The sequence below is a fragment of the Falco peregrinus genome, chromosome 6 (assembly GCF_023634155.1).
Source record: "Falco peregrinus isolate bFalPer1 chromosome 6, bFalPer1.pri, whole genome shotgun sequence".
Taxonomy (NCBI): domain Eukaryota; kingdom Metazoa; phylum Chordata; class Aves; order Falconiformes; family Falconidae; genus Falco; species Falco peregrinus.
The window spans coordinates 13,238,452-13,256,622 of record NC_073726.1 but is presented as its reverse complement, the minus strand read 5'-3'; the positions used below and the strand labels follow the sequence as shown (position 1 = coordinate 13,256,622).

The following is an 18,171-nucleotide window of genomic DNA, read 5'->3' as shown; positions in this document are numbered from 1 at the left end:
AATCTCCTTGATCATCCATGCAGGTCTCCTTCCCCCTTTGCTTGATTTCTTACTCATAGGGATGCACTGATCTTGAGCTTGGAGGAAGTGATGCCTGAATATTAGCCAGCTCTCTGGGACTGCCCTACCTCCCAGAGCCCTAACCCATGGGATTCCTCGAAGTAGGTCCTTGAATAGGCCAAATTTAGCTCTCCTGAAGTCTAAGGTTGCAATCCGACTTGTTGCCCTGCTTTCTCCATACAGGATCCTGAACTTCACTATCCATGGTCACTGCAGTCAAGGCTGCCCCCAACCTTTACATCCCCAACCAGTCATTCTTTGTTTGTTAGCAGAAGGTCCAGGAGCACATCTCGCCTTACTGGCTTTTACACCACTTTTATCAAAAAGTTATCATCAATGCTCTGCAGGAACCTCCTGGACCATGCATGCCTGGCTGTGTTGTCTTTCCAGCAGACAGCAGGGTGGTTGAATTCCCCCATGAGAACCAGGGCCTGTGATCATGAGACTACCTCCAGTTGTCTGTAGAAGGCCTCATCAACCTCCTTTCCCTGATCAGGTGGCCTGTAGCAAACACCCACAACAGTGTCACCCATGTTGGCCTGCCCCTAAATCTTCACCTGTAATCTCTCCGCTTGTTCTTCATCCACACCTAGGCAGAGCTTGATACATTCCAGTTGCTCTCTCCTGTGAAGAGCAACTCCACCACCCCTCCTTGCTGGCCTGTCTTTCCTAAAAGGTATGTAGCCATCCATGACAGCATTCCAGTCATGCGAGCTATCCCGCCATGTCTGTGTAATTGCAGTGGCATCATGGGCCCTGTGACCACTCATGGATCTCTAATTCTTCCTGTTTATTCCCCATGCTGTGTGCGTTGGTGTACAGGCAATTCAGAGAGGTAACCGACCATGCAGGTCTGGATTAGAGCTTAATGCTGTACGGGTCTGAGGAGCTCAAGGGTGCGTTCTTCATCTTGTGTTCAGGGAAACCATGCCCATCTTTACACCTCTGGGTAGGTATGAGCCAGCCTCCCTCTCCGTCTGCTAGGGTGGGAAGGGGAGCAGGCGCACAGTACCCTTGCTGTTGCTGCTCAGCACGACACAGTATCTGGCCTGCCCTGACCATTCAACAGGCTTATATTGCAACCTTTGTGGCATTTTTTTAAGTCCCCAGTGTTTACTTTCAATATGAGGCCTAAAAGATGACCTGTCATAATATTATTCCATCTAAGTGACTTTACTTTCTGGGAAGTTTCTCAAAAAACAATTTTTTACTGTGACTGAAAAATGACTTGGAGTGAAAACTATATACTGTACATCCTGAGATGACAGAGAAATGAGTTCATGTACTCTCTTTCTTTAAAGCAAACGTGCTGTCATTTGTGCACAGTCAATGTTCAAATAGCTGAGTGGCTACTTAAAGGGGTTTTATTTTTGTAACTACAATATCAACTGAGTTCATCGTAACTGGGTTGGATTCTTCATGTTCAACCTTTCCCAGATGAAACCTTTATTAACACTTGTCAGTTTGGAGGCCTGGCAGTCCAGTCAGTGACCTTTATTCTACTGGTGTCTTAGGCAGGGTTTATCACTCTGACAGAACCTAATTAAAACAGAAAAAAATAATCAGTGAGTGATGTCAGTGAGAAATGGAGAACCAGAGTAAGAACTTTTACTGGACACGGTACATCTGTAACTATCTAAAGCTCTTCCCTTTTCACTGGTGGAGGGAATGTTATTCTGCCAGCCATTATTCATTCTCAATGAGTGGGGATAATCTTTCTTAATCCCTTGGAGGGGTTTCTTTGCAGTATGTTCATTCTGAACTTTAAATCACTATTTACATAGGTCCAGATTCTGTCATGCTTTTTCCTGCCAAATAGTAGCTTCCATTGTTAAAAATGCAATAGTGAGTAGGGACAAGAATGAAGAGAAGTAGGCTCTATGGTAGATCTTTAACTGATAAGTTGAACTGTGAATTTTCACCTGCAGTCATTTTTCTTCATGGGCAATGACTTAATTTTTTTGTTTTATTTTCAAATCCTTACACTTACCTAAATGAACACCAAAACCTGTGTTCCATGTTTTATGGAAAAATGGAGAGGGAGAAAAGACTGCAAATTGTCCAGTTTTGTTGGTGTCCTTTTTCACAGGTTTAGCTCTACCATTGAAACTAAGAGCTTTATGACCATCCCCATGCCACTAGCATCAACAGTTCAGTGAGCTGTTTCTGCTGCTGTCTCAATGATCATGATTCTCACCAGAAATTTATATAATCCATTAAATAAAACACTGCCGTCTTTGCCTTTGATATTTTAATAATGCGCAAACTGCAGCAAAGTCAATACTGTCCAGATAGCCAAATTTAGACAGACCCATCCCTTAAGGTCAGAATAGTTCTTACATTAGCTTATGCCAGACCATTAGCACAACGGAAAAATTCTTTGCACTTTGCATCTCTGTTTACCTGTTGAGGTCTCTTCCTTAACAGAGTGAAGAAGCTCTAGTGCATTACCTGTTTCTCATATTCTAAAGTTCTTGGTGAATTTCCACACCTCTTGTTTCCATCTTGGCTTATTTTTGTTTATGTTACCTGTTTGTGAGTTAAGATTTGCCAGTTCTCATCAATTTATCTCTTTGTATCCTCAAAGGTAGGTTTATTAAGTGACAGTTTTCAGGTCCAGCTTATTATTTTCAAATCAGCAAGGCTGACTTTGAATCGTTTTCTTTACTTGGCTTGTTACAGTATTTCTGTTCTCATAAACCATCTCAGAGAGATTGTAAATGATAGCGTTCCCCTGCAAGTTCATGAAGAGAGCAGTAATATCAGCTATCCTGCTTCTATGTTGTGTGGGGCCTTCTTGTGCTGAATGTACATCCTATAGGCAGTTAAGGTTATAACAACCATAAAGAGGACACAGGGAAGCAGGAGTCTTTCAACACTTCTATTCTTTAGAGAATCACTCTGACAATAAAAAATATTATTTAATCAATTCTGCAGCAAAACCCCATAGATGCTTCTAGTAAGTGTGGCTTCAAAAAGGAGATGCAATAGAGTATCAGCCTCAGTCATTTGAATCTATGCAGGCACTGACACTGAGGATGTCTAAGAACAAATCTCTGATATCTCTCAAAGGGTTACTTTGTAAAGAAAGGCACTTACATGTAAAAGGATTACATTATTTTAACTACACATTTCATTTAGTTTGTCATAGAAGACACATTCTATAGTTATAGTGTTAGATTTGTACAAACATTACTTTTCCTGTTGTTGCTGTCTTTTTTTTTTTTCATATTGGCCACAATTGTAATTGTGTTCTAAAGTACCCACAATTAGAAACCTTAATATCACATTCTTGATAATACAGTTGCATATATGTGAGCTTCTCTTATTTGATTTTATTCTGATTTTTTTCAATGTATTTTCTGTTTTTTCCACTAATACACCAGAGACATGCTAGATTATTTCCTACTGTTATACAGGAGCTACATTGTTGGAAGATTTTTTTTCCAGTAGAATAAGATAACTCTTCTTCACTTGAAGAAGCCTGTTAATTGAAGGAGAGTTATGTATTCAGGCAGCTGTGTTCTTGGATTTGACTAATTACATCCTATGCCAAGCATGTCTTGTCAAGAGCTCAGAAATTTCTGAGATAATAGTGAGTTCTGGAGAGAGCCAAGAACAAGGAGAACTGGGGGGGTTTAACGTGGTTATTTCAATGTATTTTGAACAAAAACCTCTTTTTCATGTTAATAATCTAACCATTTTATATGTTATTGATTTTAGTTGATGAAGGAGTTTCCTCTGCTCAGCATGTTCAACATCCATGAAAACCTGCTAGAGGCTTTATTGGAACTGCAAGCATATGCAGATGTTCAGGCAGTCTTAGCAAAGTATGACGGTAAGTTCATATATATTTATGTTTTCTCTATATGGTAGACACAGAAGCAATGTTTCTAAGTCAAACTCCTAAAATTTAGAAAACACTTTAATTATGGTGGTTGGCATGAGCTTCATAGACGCCTTCACACAGTCCTTAATCCAAAGATTAAATATTGTGCATCTTTTCTGCCAACCCATGCTTAATTAGTTGTACAGGGTAATGGAATTCGCCAGCAGCTCTTCAGTGCTTTCTTTGCTTTCTGTAATGTTTAAAGAATGACCATTTAGGTTCTGCAGACTTTTTATTGCATGCTATGCAAGCCTTGTCTGAAGAAAGTATTATCAGCTCCCTTGTGGACTTTTCTATGAATGTTGACTTAGTAGCATGTAGGTGCTTTACAAACATTAATTGATTTAACTGCACAGCAGTCTAGTGAGTAGCAGACTTCATGTCTTATGTGGAAAACTTGGAAAGCCCAGAAGATTAGGTGCACTTTTTGCATTAATTTTCAATAAGCATTGTTTTACGCACCATTACGTCACTTTTTATGTTCAAATCACAGCTCCTTCTGACTTCAGCTCTGGCTCTTTGAACTTGAATTCAAGACACCAGGATCTCAAACAGAGAAAGGCTAGAGTAAGAAACGCCAGCTGGCATACTTTGTTTAGTTTAAGTTAGATGTGTATTCCGTGTATTGTGTAGAAACTTTGTGACAGAAACAGAAATACAATCTGGTTCTCTTGAGCAGTGTTGATCAGCCTGCACAGTGCCACTCTTCATCCTCTTCCTGCAGTCCCTGACTTACTCATTATCCACATTCCAAGTTCTTCAACAAGTGAATCAGAAATATTATAGCCATCAGTTTCCTGTTGTGTTACTGCACAGTCCTCATTCATCTTCAGAAAAGACTCACTCTGTGCACTAGAGTATGGTAAGGGAATTGATGAAAGGAATAAAAATAATGAGCTTATAACACGCATGAATCAAATAGCTGAATGAAGTGAAACTGGTACCCTTAATTTTCATGTTTCTTAAGTCCTTCTCTAGGCTGATCTTGTAGCCTTTAAAGTGTTTTTAATTACTAGCTCTTAACAGCCTTTCTGGTATTCACTGAACAAGAGATTTTAAGGTTTGTCACTTCCAAAGTTTTTGACAAGGTAGATGAGGTACTGTTGTATAAATGGCTACCAGTATGGGCTGTGGAGCCTATATCCACAGTGCTTTGGCCTCTTTCTCTTTGAATCTTTGAAGGAATTAGTGTCCTTTCCAGACTGCCCTTAGTTGGTCTTCTGCCCCATTTGTTTACTGAATTGTGGTGTTCTCTTTTGCATGGTCGGTTTCAGCTTTCGGTTGCTCCCAGTTCCTACCAGATGTTCTGTGTTCAGCCAGTACTGCTCATTCCCAATTCCATTCTTCTGCCTCTCCTAACCTTCTCTTCCTATCTAATTTAATCTTCCTACCTATCCCAATCTTCTCTTCAGGGCAGTGAGTTGTCACGATACATCTCCTCACCCGCTTTTCAACTCCTGTCTTACCAGACATCTTTTCCCTGTACCCTTTTCTCTGTGGCTTCTGGTTCCTCATTTGATATTCTCTGCTGCATTGCCTTGGTGCCAAAAAGCAGAACAGTAAGAGCTCACGCAGACAGAGCCTTCTTACTGTCAGCCCAGTACCTGGCCCCGTATCATCACATGGAACAGTGGCAAGGGGACGATGCGTAAGTTTATTGGAGCACTGAGATGTGTGTACTTGATGAGCAAAGAATCTTTGGAGTGTATAGTTGAAAAAATTGCAGAAGCTTCCACTGAATATGTGCTAACTGCTTTCTTCTAACATCTTACAACTTAGAAAGTTAAGATAAATTTTAATGAGGCTAGTAATAGACCATTGGCTTGATACTAACATGATCATCCTGCCAAATTTCAGACCCATGCAGTAGACTATGACAGAGCTGAGGTTATCTAATGAAAGCTAAATATGCAGATGATTACAGCCGACATTAGTGGTAGTCACTGCTACCAGTCCAGCCTGGAATGTTTTCAAGTCTTTATGGAGTCAAATCATTCTAAGCAGAGATCAAAATGTCACCCAGGCCCTGAGTACTGCCATCCAGTAGCAGTAATGACTCTGGGAGAGATCTTGGTTGTGCTTAGTCTGGCTGAAGAAATCTGCAGTTAAACTGGTAAAATCAGAGTCTTTTCTTGTAGCTTCTTGTGTTTCGGTAGTACCTGTGACATAGGTGTAGTTCCCCATGGACTTTTTTTTGGCACGTTAAGAAGCAAATAAATAGAAAAATGCCCGTTTTCATGCCTCAGGCACCACAGGATCTTGGCACCTTCTGGTCTGTAATGTAGTTATGAGATAATAGTCCTGGGAGATAGCAGAACTGTGACAGAACAGAAAATTAAGCCATACCCTCCCAAATCTCAGATTAAACTCCTGTGCCAGCTCTGCTTTTGCATACTAAAGCACTGATCCCAAGTTTTAAATGATACCATGGTGGCACTTTGTGTCATGGAAGTTGATAAAACTTGAAGGTAAGTTTTGTTTTGTTTTGTTTTGTTTTCGCAGAAGTACCTGCTAGTCAAAACTGAGGTCATAAATGTAACAAATGAGGCTTTTCAAAATAAAACTCTTCATACTTTGTCTGTTTGAACCCGTGCAGTTTCAACTCCTGCTTTGCCATATATGAACAAAGGTGTGTATACACTAGGTATACACAAGGACTCCGCAATCACAGGCTTAACCGGTGTAACTCTTAAAGTTCATGAGTCTCAGAAGGCCCATCTCAGGGAGTCTCAGCTCATTTTAGAACTCATCAGCTTCATGTGTTGTAAGATTTATTGGAATATAAAACAATGAACTCATTTATACTTTCCTATCTGCAGTTTCTGTTGGTCCCACTCCACTGCCTTTTTTTGACTAGGACCAAACCTGATTTATTGTATTTTGATAACATATGAACAAATTATTTCCTTGAGCAGTTTGCTCCCACCCTGGGCTAAATAGTTGGATCACATTATGCAAAACCTCAGCCTCTGCAGGCAGACACACTGCTTTACCAAAAGCCATGTGTTAAACTGTGTTTATATTATGTACCTGGCAACAGAGCTGATGTCTATACTCATTATTCATGGAAAAAGAGCCTCATTAGTGGGACAGCATGCACTGTTGCTGAGCTACATCATTATGGTTTCAGAGTTCAGTGTCTGTCAATAGAGTGCAGATGACCTAAATACTGATGAATTCTGAAAATATTTTTGGCTCCGATTTAACACATATTCATGTTATTTACAGCAGAAATAGTTATGGCTGCTAAAGAAACTATTCTTGATGGAATAAGCTTCTGGTATTCATAGTAGATAAAGTTTCTCTGCGCTTCTTTCCTTGCTTTTTAAATGAATTGTTTTCTAGTGGAGTAGGTCCGCTTTGTTGCAATGCTTAGAGCAAATGATTTACTAACTTTGCTGGGCAGCCAGTTGCTTTAATTGTTATTATCTGGTAACCTGGGCATTGTGTGAAAATGCAGACCTTTCTGGCAATTGAAAGCGGGATTTAGAAAGATTGGATGTCTATGTATTTAGTCATAGTGTTGCAATGGTTCCTCCCTAAACCTATCCTTGCTTTCCTTTTTTTAAATGACAGTGTTTTCCCATAAGACTACAAACCTTCTGGTTTGCAGGAGGAACACCTTAGATTCCCTTTTCACTTAACCCCTTGCAAAGAAAGAGAAAGACTATGTCACCATGTATACGGAGTCCCAAATTCAGAGTTCACTTGAGATAATTCAGACCAAAGGTTACATAGAAAGTAAGTTATTTTAAAATACAAAAAGTATCCTTCTGCTCTAGGCTATGGCACTTTATTTAGTAACAGCTTACTTCGAAGAAACCTACTTTAAATTAATGTCAAATCAAAATGCAGGCCCTTGAAGAAACACTTTAGAATCAGAGCCTTCTTTGTCTTGAAATACTTCCAACTTTGTGAAATCCAACAATTAATGTAGAGAAATTCATTCTCTAAAATGTAGCGTATTCAGGGCTACTCTCTTTTCTCCAGTCCCCCTCTGTCCAATTTCTTCTTGCCCTTACAGATGTACAAAATGGGTAAATTCTGTTTACGTTGAACTTAAAGACATCCCTTTTGCAGAGTTGCAGACTGATGAACCAACTACACGGAGCCTTCTGTTATATTAGCTATGGTCTCTAGGATTTTTGGATATGTGTATACGTTTGAGATCACACCTCCACTCCATCAGTTTCTTTACTTGCCATGGTTATGTTTGCTATTTTTGAGAAGGTGTTCTACCTGGTGGAGCTAACTGGGTAGATGTTCTAAGTGCAAGAAAGGGTTTTCTTCTGAGTTAAAGGTGTAGCACATGGCAGTATGGAAGCAGCCACTGCCTTATGCACACTGTTCTATAATCCTTTTGTTTCTTTGAAAGAGAGACCTTAAAGTTCCTTTTAGTTAAGATCATACCAAAACCTAGTCTGCCTTCTCCAAGAGATGCAAATCACGTAAGACCTCCAGTTTGTTAACAGTATTGAGAGAATAGTTTGTCTTTTTTTTCTTTATATCTTTTTCAGCTTCTGCTTCTAAGAACCAGTTTCTTTCCTCCATGTCAAAATGACTTGTCACTTCAGTTAGGTCTCTGCATCAGTTCTGTGTCTTCTTCATACCATCTGGTCTCTTTTTTTGCCATATGATTCTGGGGAGGGGGGTTGTTTCTCCTGTTTGTGAACAAGCACAAAAACTCTAAACTAGTTATGCTAATCTTGCTCTTTCTCATCTCCTGTAGGAGAAATTATTCCTTCCCCTCTATGTGCATTTAAGATTGAACTTGGTCAAATCAAAGGGGCTGACACCTGCCTGGTCACTGAGATACGCATCTCAGCAAGAGTTGCATATGAATTGTTTACAGTCAGCAGTGACCCTCAAAATCTTTCTGTATCTGAACAGTTTAGGTTTGAGTTGTGATCATGGCAAAATAAACATTGTTGTTTGTGCTGAAACGTTTCTCCCATCCTATCAGGGGACCAAAATCCAGGCCTTAATATACACAGTGGCTATGTGTTTGTGTTTGATTGAGGTGTTTCCCACCACTGAGGAGGAATGTCAAAAGTACAGAGAATCGGAACTGCTTTATTTTGCAAGCACAAAGTAAGCGTTAGATCATTGTGTTCATAGATTTGCTCCTTCCAGCATGTTTTCTACCGTGTTTTATGGAAAAATGCAATGACTGTTCTCATGGGAGATAATACTACAGGATATTAGATCTTTTTGACAAAGTGTTTTTCCCCTGATATTCAGTTCATACTTCAGTTTATTGAATTCCACCCCGTTACTCTTGCTTTTAACCATTTGTATCAGCTTAATTCACTTTCTTCCTTAATGTTTCTGTCTTTATAGACGACTGTGTCTCTCTTCTGTCATCACTGATCCAACCTGCACATATTTATTTGCTAGAGCACTTTCGATCTTTCCCATAAGCAGTGCTTCCTACCACTTCTGCAAGAACTGACAGTTGGGCCTCCAGGTGCAGAGAACTGGGGGAGTTCTGTACTGACAGGGCAAGTGTTGGCCGATCACTAGAGCCTACAGACAGGCTGAAGGAGAGACAAATCAGAGAGGGGGTTCACCCCCAAGCCATAGCCTAATATATGTCCTGTATTCCACCATTTTTTTGTTTTACCTCTTCTCATAACTCCTTCCAGATTGTTGATGTACTTTGAGTTACGTATTTGGAAATACGTGAATGATTCCAGCAGCTTAATGTAGTCTCTTTCCAGTGCTATATGAAGAAGAACTAGCAGTTTGACTGTAAGGATACTACTGCCCAAATTACGGCCCCCAATCTACAGCTTATTTCAGCAAATATATAAGGCCTATTAATGTTGATAAGGCTATTCACCTATCTGAAGTTAAGCCCATAGAAATCCATATTGTTGGTTTGGGAATAACATACACTTTGGGGTCAAAATAGGGTATAATTTCTGATCAGTGACATAGATTTTGCATTTATTAACAACTAAAGCAATTGCAACATGCCTATCTCACCACTTTTGGGGCCTTTGGATAACTTGGGTAGGGGGTGTTGTACCAGTCCATATCCAGATTCATCATTTCTTGGTTTAGTTGCTATTGTATAAGAACAATAGATCCCATGACCTATTTAGATCATATATGGCATATTGTGGATATCTTGAATGAGAGAAGTAGTGATATTATCATTGCAAGTCTCTATCCATGGCACCTTTCCATTAGTTCACTCTCACAGGCAACTGCTTAAGAAGGAAATGACCGGTAAGAATTCACTTTCCCAACCTTCCCTGTAGCTGACTGGGGCTAATGGAAAGAAAATGGTCATAAATCAAGTCTAGACTATTTTGTATTCTGCTTTAAGATACAAGCAATAAGGAAGAAGGGGAGCCTTTTTTAGACTGACCCATCCATTCTTATTAGGCAAAAATGTCCTGATGGATTTGACAACAGAATAGCAGTCACATCTTTCAGCACATTGTGGGAGCTCCATAAGTAATCACAGGAGGGTGGGAAACAGTACATGTAAAGATATTTTGCCAGATGGCTCACAGAACTGGACGTAGTCATTTATGAAAAACTTCACTTTGGTTCCTGACAGAGGATTTATCTTCTAGGGCTAGTTTAGACTTGATTCTCTTGCTAAATTCAAGTTGTAATCAGATATAACTTTTATGCTTTTGTCTAAAATACAAGGGTCCAGTTTTGGAGCTGAAGCCTAAATTATATGAGAACCAAATACTTCCAGTCTAATATGAAGCAAACAAAAAGTAAAACACTTTTGGAGGGAAACAGCACGGACCTAATGGAGGGCTATCTCCACAGCAACATAAACATGAACGTTTGTATGTATTTCTTCCACTGCCAAGGGACTGTAGGTATTATCCTCAAATATTTGCTGCTTGCTTATTAGGAGCACAGTACTGGAAGAGGCCTCCTGGGTGAGTCAGGTCCCCCTGCTGCTGAGTTCACTGCAGGATATTACACCTTCCATGAGCCGAGCAAGCTCCATCCTAGAGCAAGCTCATCCTGGTTGGTTTGTCCCATTATTCTACCTGAAAATCTGCCTCAAAAATCCACTTCTCAGAAACTTTCTTTTAATCTCCAGCTTAAATTTAATTCTGAACTGTTTATTCTTGTGCCAGTGTTATCCTTTAACTAAGCAGCCCTTCTTTCCTGTGTTCCTTGTGGGTATGCATAGGGAACAGTTCTATCTTCACTTAGACTTCATTTCACTTGGATTTTTACAAAAACAATCCGATCTTCCTGTTTACTTTTGTTGTTCTTGACCGTAGGTGATCAGGTTTGAACACAACATTCCTTGAGAAATCCCATTGCTTCTGCAAGAATGACTCAGGTGGTGTACTGAGCCTTACCTCAGCTCACCGTATTTCCCTTCCTTAGAGATACCAGCAGTTCATTGTGGATTATCCTGCCGTCTGTATACACACGTGTCCAGCTCAAGGAGCTGTTTTGCGATACGGTGTTTTGTTCTAGTGTATTTAACACTGTATCAAGCGCAGTTCCTACTTACCGTATGATATCTTAATCCCTTTGCCAAGAATTGTAATAATCCTCACAGTTCGGTCCATGCAAGGTCCACAACATTCTCCATTCAAGTATCAATGACCTGATGCAGAAACTAACCTTTATACATGTGATTAGAGGGCTTTTGTGTGTTGAGTGGTCTCACTGTTTCACTTCATGGATCGTGTATTAACAGCTGAATTCACATTTTCTTGCTGTCATTCTGACTTTTGCTGGCATATCTGCTTTCTTTGATGAAATTGAGCAAGCAGCTTTCATTGGCATAGCAGCTGTTTTTCCTCTGCTGCATGAGTTATATACTCCAGGCCTCTTGATTCCTCCTAGTTTTCAGCTCCTTCAGACAGATAGAAAAGTGAAGTGGTGCTCTTACTGCATTATGAGAAGAAGTCTGGGCAAACTTTCTCTTCTTGGTCCTTTTTTTACATGTGGAGTTTGCGTTTTGTCTGGGAAAATGTATTTCCAGGGACTTCTAGGTAGACCTTTTGTTCTGTGTCATTCATGCAAAATTTTGTAAAGGTCAGATCCTGAACCAACATTACTAGGTTTTTGGCTGATGCAGAGGAAAATATTTCATGTGAGGTAATAGTGGCTTGATGGCCCAGAGAAACGCTTGCAGGTAAGAGGAAAATAATGTATTATCTTGACCCATTGAAAACCTTATAAATGACAGCACATTGCTGGGTTTCTTGGTGTTTGTTTTTTTCTTTTGCATTCCTGTGTGTTTCACTCCATTTATTATTTAATGAGTGAGTTTTACACTGAATGACAGAGACCAGTATCTTCTGGAAAAGGTCATTTCTGTTTACTGGAAATAACTTTTAACTCCTGATGTTAAGGAAAGCCTGGTATAAGCAGGGTTATTGAAGGCACTCATAAATATTTTCTCCTCTTCTCATTGAAGATGTGCTCACATCTGTGTCTGTCGATAGCTTCTATTAGTGGGGTAATTAACATGTCTGTCACCCAGACTGCTTTGCGTGCTGTTGATTTTAATTACTTTAGCCACTACAATTACATACTCCAGTGAAATTATAGTTGGAATATATTACAAGGGAGCCTCCAACAAGATCTCTACATCTCATACTTGAAGTGCAAGTGCATACAAAGACAATAGAGAGGATTTAACAGGTAGCATTTTCAAAGTGCCTCAGTCATTTCTGGCCATGTTTTCTGTCTAACAGAACAATGTTCTACTTGTTTGTTAATAAATGAAGGATGGTGGTTGCTGAGATATGCCTTGCTTGTCCTCTTTAACTCCTTTTTGGAGCCCTGTGTTGCAAGGCACTGGGGTTCAGTAAATCGCAAGTTTCTCTTAACGCTGAAGTTACCAAGCTCTATGATCATTTCATCTTCCAAATCAACTTTAATGACAAACTGAGGGATAGATAATTTCTCAGAACAATGGTCAGATTAGATGCTCTTCACTTCTACAGTGGGCCTGCTCCAGTGCCTTGTGTTTACTGTGCTGTGTATTTGCTATTTACAATAGGAACCTATAACTGCAGTGTGCAGAAGGGTTTGCAGAATCCAGCCTTTTTTTTCCCTGTTTTTCCTTTCATTTAGCTTTATCTCTAACTTTTTAATGCTGCAATATTTCAGTCACTATATAATCGGTATCTGCTTAGTAGATTACTAGTGTGAGAGTCAATTCTTTGTAAAAGTGGAAACAAAGCTGTAACTCAAGTCTGTTACACAGCATTTGTCTCTACCTTTTGGATGCTTTTGTGCTAATCTGCTGGTAGAGAACAGGTATAAATTAAATTGAACTAATGGGTTAAGTCAGGTTTATGGCTCCTGTGTGTCTCTGGAACATCATAAAATGGCCAGAGACTGTCTGGTGAATATTTTGGTCCAAGATTTCCTTAAGAGGCAAACCACTTTATTTTAATGTTGATCTTTAACTGCAATAAATCTAATGGTTGTTTGCTTGCAAGTCAAATCCTTCGTACTTAAATAGCTGTCTTAACTTGTATAGCTGCCACATAGTCATATTAGACAACTGCTCCTGAGTGAAAACAAAAAGCGTGAATAAGATAGCCCTCAGCTACTACTTAGATGTTTTGTGAACTATGGAAAAATTAATGTATTCTGGGTTACCTACACATTTGCATATGAAGTAATGAATTCTTTCATTATGTCTCTGTCATGTCATTCTTTGAATTAGTTCTCTAGTGGTGAACCCTGTTGCTGCTTAAATAGCAGTTCCAGTGGTCATCAACACAGGTTTTAAAGCCTGTATATTGGGTGGAAATTTTAAAATCCATGTGACATGGGAGTACAAGTCCCAAGATCAGAAAGTATTCTGAATTCACATAATAATTTTGGGTATGCCATGATACTCCAAAGTATCAATCAAACACTTTTCTTTCTGCAGACTTTTAAATTTTCAGATGTTTAATTTTTTCTTTCTTTTCAACAGATATAAGCTTACCAAAATCAGCAACAATATGTTACACAGCTGCATTGCTCAAAGCCAGAGCTGTCTCTGACAAGTAAGTGCATAAGAACCACTGTCCAGCAAAATTCCTGATTTAACTCGAGATTTCTCTTAGCTGAGCCCACACCCTAACAATCCGCTGGGTTAGCAGGAGAATTCAGTCCTGCAGTAAATTCATAAAATTACTTTATATATGAGAAAAAATTGCAGTGATCAAACATTGCACTTCAAATATTACAGAAGAAGAAATGAAGACAAATAGCGTAAATTCAATTCTCGTTTAGTTTTATGTATACTGTCCGGGTGAGCTTTGGCTTCCTAGATAGTATAATGAAGATGGAAGTAAAAGGTGTTGTGTGGCTGAACCTCTTCAACTTTGTGTAAACCTGACAACAGAAAGGTAATAAATAAATGTGAGTGGACTCGTAGCAATGTCATTTTACAATGCTGCCAGAAGACTGCTCATCTACTTAAATAGTGGCAGGTGGATTTAGCGTTACTATGTTAGGGATTCTGAGAGGTAGATGATGTTCATATTTTTAGAGACACAAGTATCTGCTCATTCCTGTTACGGTTTTCTCTTGGGTCTCCACCTTCCAAGGTGCTGAGCACATCTACTTGATGCCTGTGGACTTGAGAGCACTGGCCAGCTCTGAAAGGGTGCTCAGCTCCTTGGGAAATGGAGCTCAAAAATCCCAATTCTGAGCTCAGATGCCTTCACACAAATCCCAGGCAGAGCTGTGTCTGTGCACCTGAGAGTCAAATGCCTCCCTAAAGTTGGAAAGCAAGTAGAGTGGAAAGCCATTTTCTTGATTGACATCCTGACAGTTTTTGCTTTTAAAGTGTATGTACACATCAAGATCTAAGTAATTTTCTTTCATTCTTTTTATCCTGTAGATCGCCAGTACCTACTGCAACATCTTTCCTCCCTACACAGCGACTCCAGCTTGGGAGGGCAGGGCTAAGGTTGTCACAGCTTTCCCTGTGGTGTCTGCCTGCCAAGTACAGCTCTGGAGTTAGCCGTGGGGTGTGAGGTGAGAAAGAGATTGCATGGTCTGGTTTTTCATTCACTGGGGCAGATGGTTTGCCCACAGTTTGGGCATGGTACCCTCAATGGTGCTGCGGCCAGTAGACCACCCGCTACTGCTGCTGCATCGTGCTTCCATCCCAACCTGACCCAGGGGCATTGGGTTGGGAACCTCCCTAAAACCTCCCCAACCCTGTTTTTAATAGAAACCCTCCAACAACAATTTGGCATTGTTGGGGTTTTTTGCTTTTCTTTTTTCTGCAACTTCAGCCTTGAATATGCCCCTTAGCAAGGTACCTAGAGCAAATTTAGATTAGTGACAGAGAAAGGACTGTTTGAACTGACTTTCTGCCATGATTAGATGCAAACATGCTTTCCACTTCTGCTGGGATTTTCATTGGCCTTGATGTAATAGATCACTCAGAGTTTCCACTTGCTATGGAAGTTTGGAGAGCATAGGAAATTGACTCAGTTTGGTTACATGGGCCCATGTTCTAGATTCCTTTTCTGGCTTTTTCGTAATTGCATTTCTGAGCTAATGTGTTTGTTTCTTTGCTTTTGTAGATTTTCTCCAGAGGCTGCCTCAAGGCGAGGGCTGAGTACTGCAGAGATGAATGCAGTAGAAGCTATTCACAGAGCAGTAGAATTTAATCCACACGTGCCAAAAGTGAGTATGGAGAAAGCATTGTTGTAGCTTTAACGCTGCTGAGGACCTAACTCCTGATTTCTGTGTTAGATTAGCAAGTGATGTTGTGGGAAGGGAAACAAACAACGGGAAGGGAAAGAAGTTGATAGTATGCACAGGTTTTTTGTTTGATCTTTCACATTTAGTGTCTCCTGCTCTGGACTGTGCAACTTGAAATTTTAGCTGAAGTGAGTCATCTACGTGAGCAACAATTACATGATGGATTGTGGTAGTAGACACCACTAAATGCTACACTGCAGGACAGAACCATATAAAAACACAGATTATTATTTACAAAATATCCATTAAAAATATTCTAGTTCAAAATAGCATGGTTTATTTGTTTTGATGATTACATGTAAGAATATATTTTTGGTATGCTATACAAAGAAACATGTTTGGAGTTCATGGTGTACTTCATAAAAGTTGCATTAGTAATTCTTTACGCAGCACCCTGTCATTAAGTTTTGAGAATGCAAAGCTCAGAGATGAGGAATTGCTGAGAACTACAAAGTAAGAAAAGGGATTTATGTTCTAATTCCCTAATCACCTCTCTAGATATGTATCTCAGCAGTAAGAATCTTGCCCAGGGGCTACTAAAAGCTAATGTATTTTATTATTTCATCACCTGATACTCAGTATTGCAGTCTGTAAGTTCATTGTAAAGGCAAATTAGAGGCAGATGCTTTTTGGCCCTTGGAGATCTGCCTCTGAAACTCACCCCACAAACCTGTGGACCAAGTAAGCAGCCTTAACTGCAGAGTGGAAGACTGGTGTGTGTTAATGTAGGGAGCCTATTCATCAGGTACAGCTGAATACCAAGTCTGGTCAAGATAAACCCAAACCCCCTGCCATATGTACACATGGATTGCAGAAAGTTACTTCTCATGTCAGGAATTAAGTATTTTCTCTTTGAGCTCTGTCTGTTATGCCAACCACTAAATAGCATGGTTTAGATACCTGAAAGTTAGGCTGTTTGTTTAATAAAATCATCTAGACTTCCTCTACAGGCAGTGGAAAGAAGGAACTATCTTAGACATCTCTAGACAGACTTTCCCTCCGAGGTGCCTGTTTCTACATTGACTATGAAAGGAGCAACAATTTTCCAGTAAAAGCCTGATTTTTAGACAACAAGATTTAGGTGAGATAAGTCCCTTTGTATTATTAGCTGATCTTCTGTTTTTGTGCCAAGCTATAAAATTAAAACATTAAATGAAGTTTGGTTCCAGGACTGCTTCTGTGGAACTCGGTTTACTTTCTTCCATCCCGGTGGTTCTTGCACCAACACAACCTTTGATATTTCTCTTCTGCCTGGGTGCCTGTTTAACTCTCTGTTCCAGTTCTGTTGTGGGTGAACCTTCCTGAATGTTTTACTGAAGCCCAGTTAGAGTATTCTGTCCTTGCTATCTAAAAAATGAGATACCTTTCCAAGCAAAGATACCAGTTTAGCCTGTCATGAGCAATCCTTGAGAGCCTGTTCCATTTTCCTCACTTACCTCCATGTTTTTGATAATTCTTTCCATTAAATCTTTTTTAACGGTTTGCATACTAATGTTTTCATATTAACACGTATTGTTTCCATCCTCTTTAAATGAATGGTATTGCATTTACTTCTCTCATCACTGGATCACTTGATTCTGAGTGGGGATCTTTTTGCTTTATGTCAGTCATGCTAGTCTGGCCATTTCTGGGACTGGTTCTTTCACTGTTCAGGGACAGAGATCATGGGCAGTGGCCTCCACTTCTGTACATGCTCCTCGTGTCCATCCTGCTGTTGTCTTCATGCTCTGCACTGCCACGAAACTGAGGCTAAGTCTTCATTTACTACTTTTTTGCTTGTACTACTTCTGTTTATACTTAAGAGTGTGCTCTTCATTGGTTTGACTGCCTTGGAAAAAATCTTCCTTACTCTTAAGTTGTGGCCATTCCTCCATAACCTCTGTGCTTCCAGACCTCCAAGATCCTGCTTTTCTTGTAGATCAGTACTTTTATTCATCACTTTTGATCTCCTTCTGACTAGCCAGCTTCTGTTCAATACAAGGCTGAATCTCCTTTCTGACCATTATCCCCATGTGTGAAATGCAGATTGTGTGTTAGTTTCGGTCCTTTTGATTTAAAGAAATTCCAGTCCTCTTTCTCACTTAAGTTCCTGAGCTTTTCAGTCAGTTCACATTGTTAATTGATTCCCTCAGTTTTTCAAAGTCCGTCATTTTGAAATTGACAACTTTTGTGAAACATACAAATTATGAAGATAGCAAGGTAGTAACAGGAGCACACCCTAGGGTTTTTGTAGTTCATATTTTAACATTAAAACAGTGTAGCCTAATACAGATTAATGTGCAGCACTACTAATTTCACATTCTTTCTGCTGTTAGGTAAAGGATATTAAGGTGGCAAAAATATATTTTTGGCTATAATTTTATGCACAGTATGGGTATTACACCTCATTTCCATTCAGTTAACGATTGAAGTCATATCCAATTTGTTCCTAATGAAATGGAGAGAAGTTTTAGCGAGCAGCATCACAAGAAATCTAACAGTGCCACAAAAATAAT

General features: G+C 39.7%; 1 protein-coding gene across 8 annotated transcripts in view; it reads left to right on the top strand.

The window, feature by feature from the left end:
- ST7 (suppression of tumorigenicity 7) overlaps nucleotides 1-18,171 on the top strand; it is a 151,663-nt gene that overhangs the window by 111,576 nt on the left and 21,916 nt on the right. For all 8 annotated transcript variants that reach the window (XM_013303293.3, XM_055808580.1, XM_055808582.1 and 5 more), the window contains 3 exons: nucleotides 3,784-3,898; nucleotides 13,887-13,959; nucleotides 15,496-15,598. In XM_013303293.3, coding sequence (XP_013158747.2) covers nucleotides 3,784-3,898; nucleotides 13,887-13,959; nucleotides 15,496-15,598 — 291 coding nt within the window. The remainder of the gene's footprint in view (nucleotides 1-3,783; nucleotides 3,899-13,886; nucleotides 13,960-15,495; nucleotides 15,599-18,171) is intronic.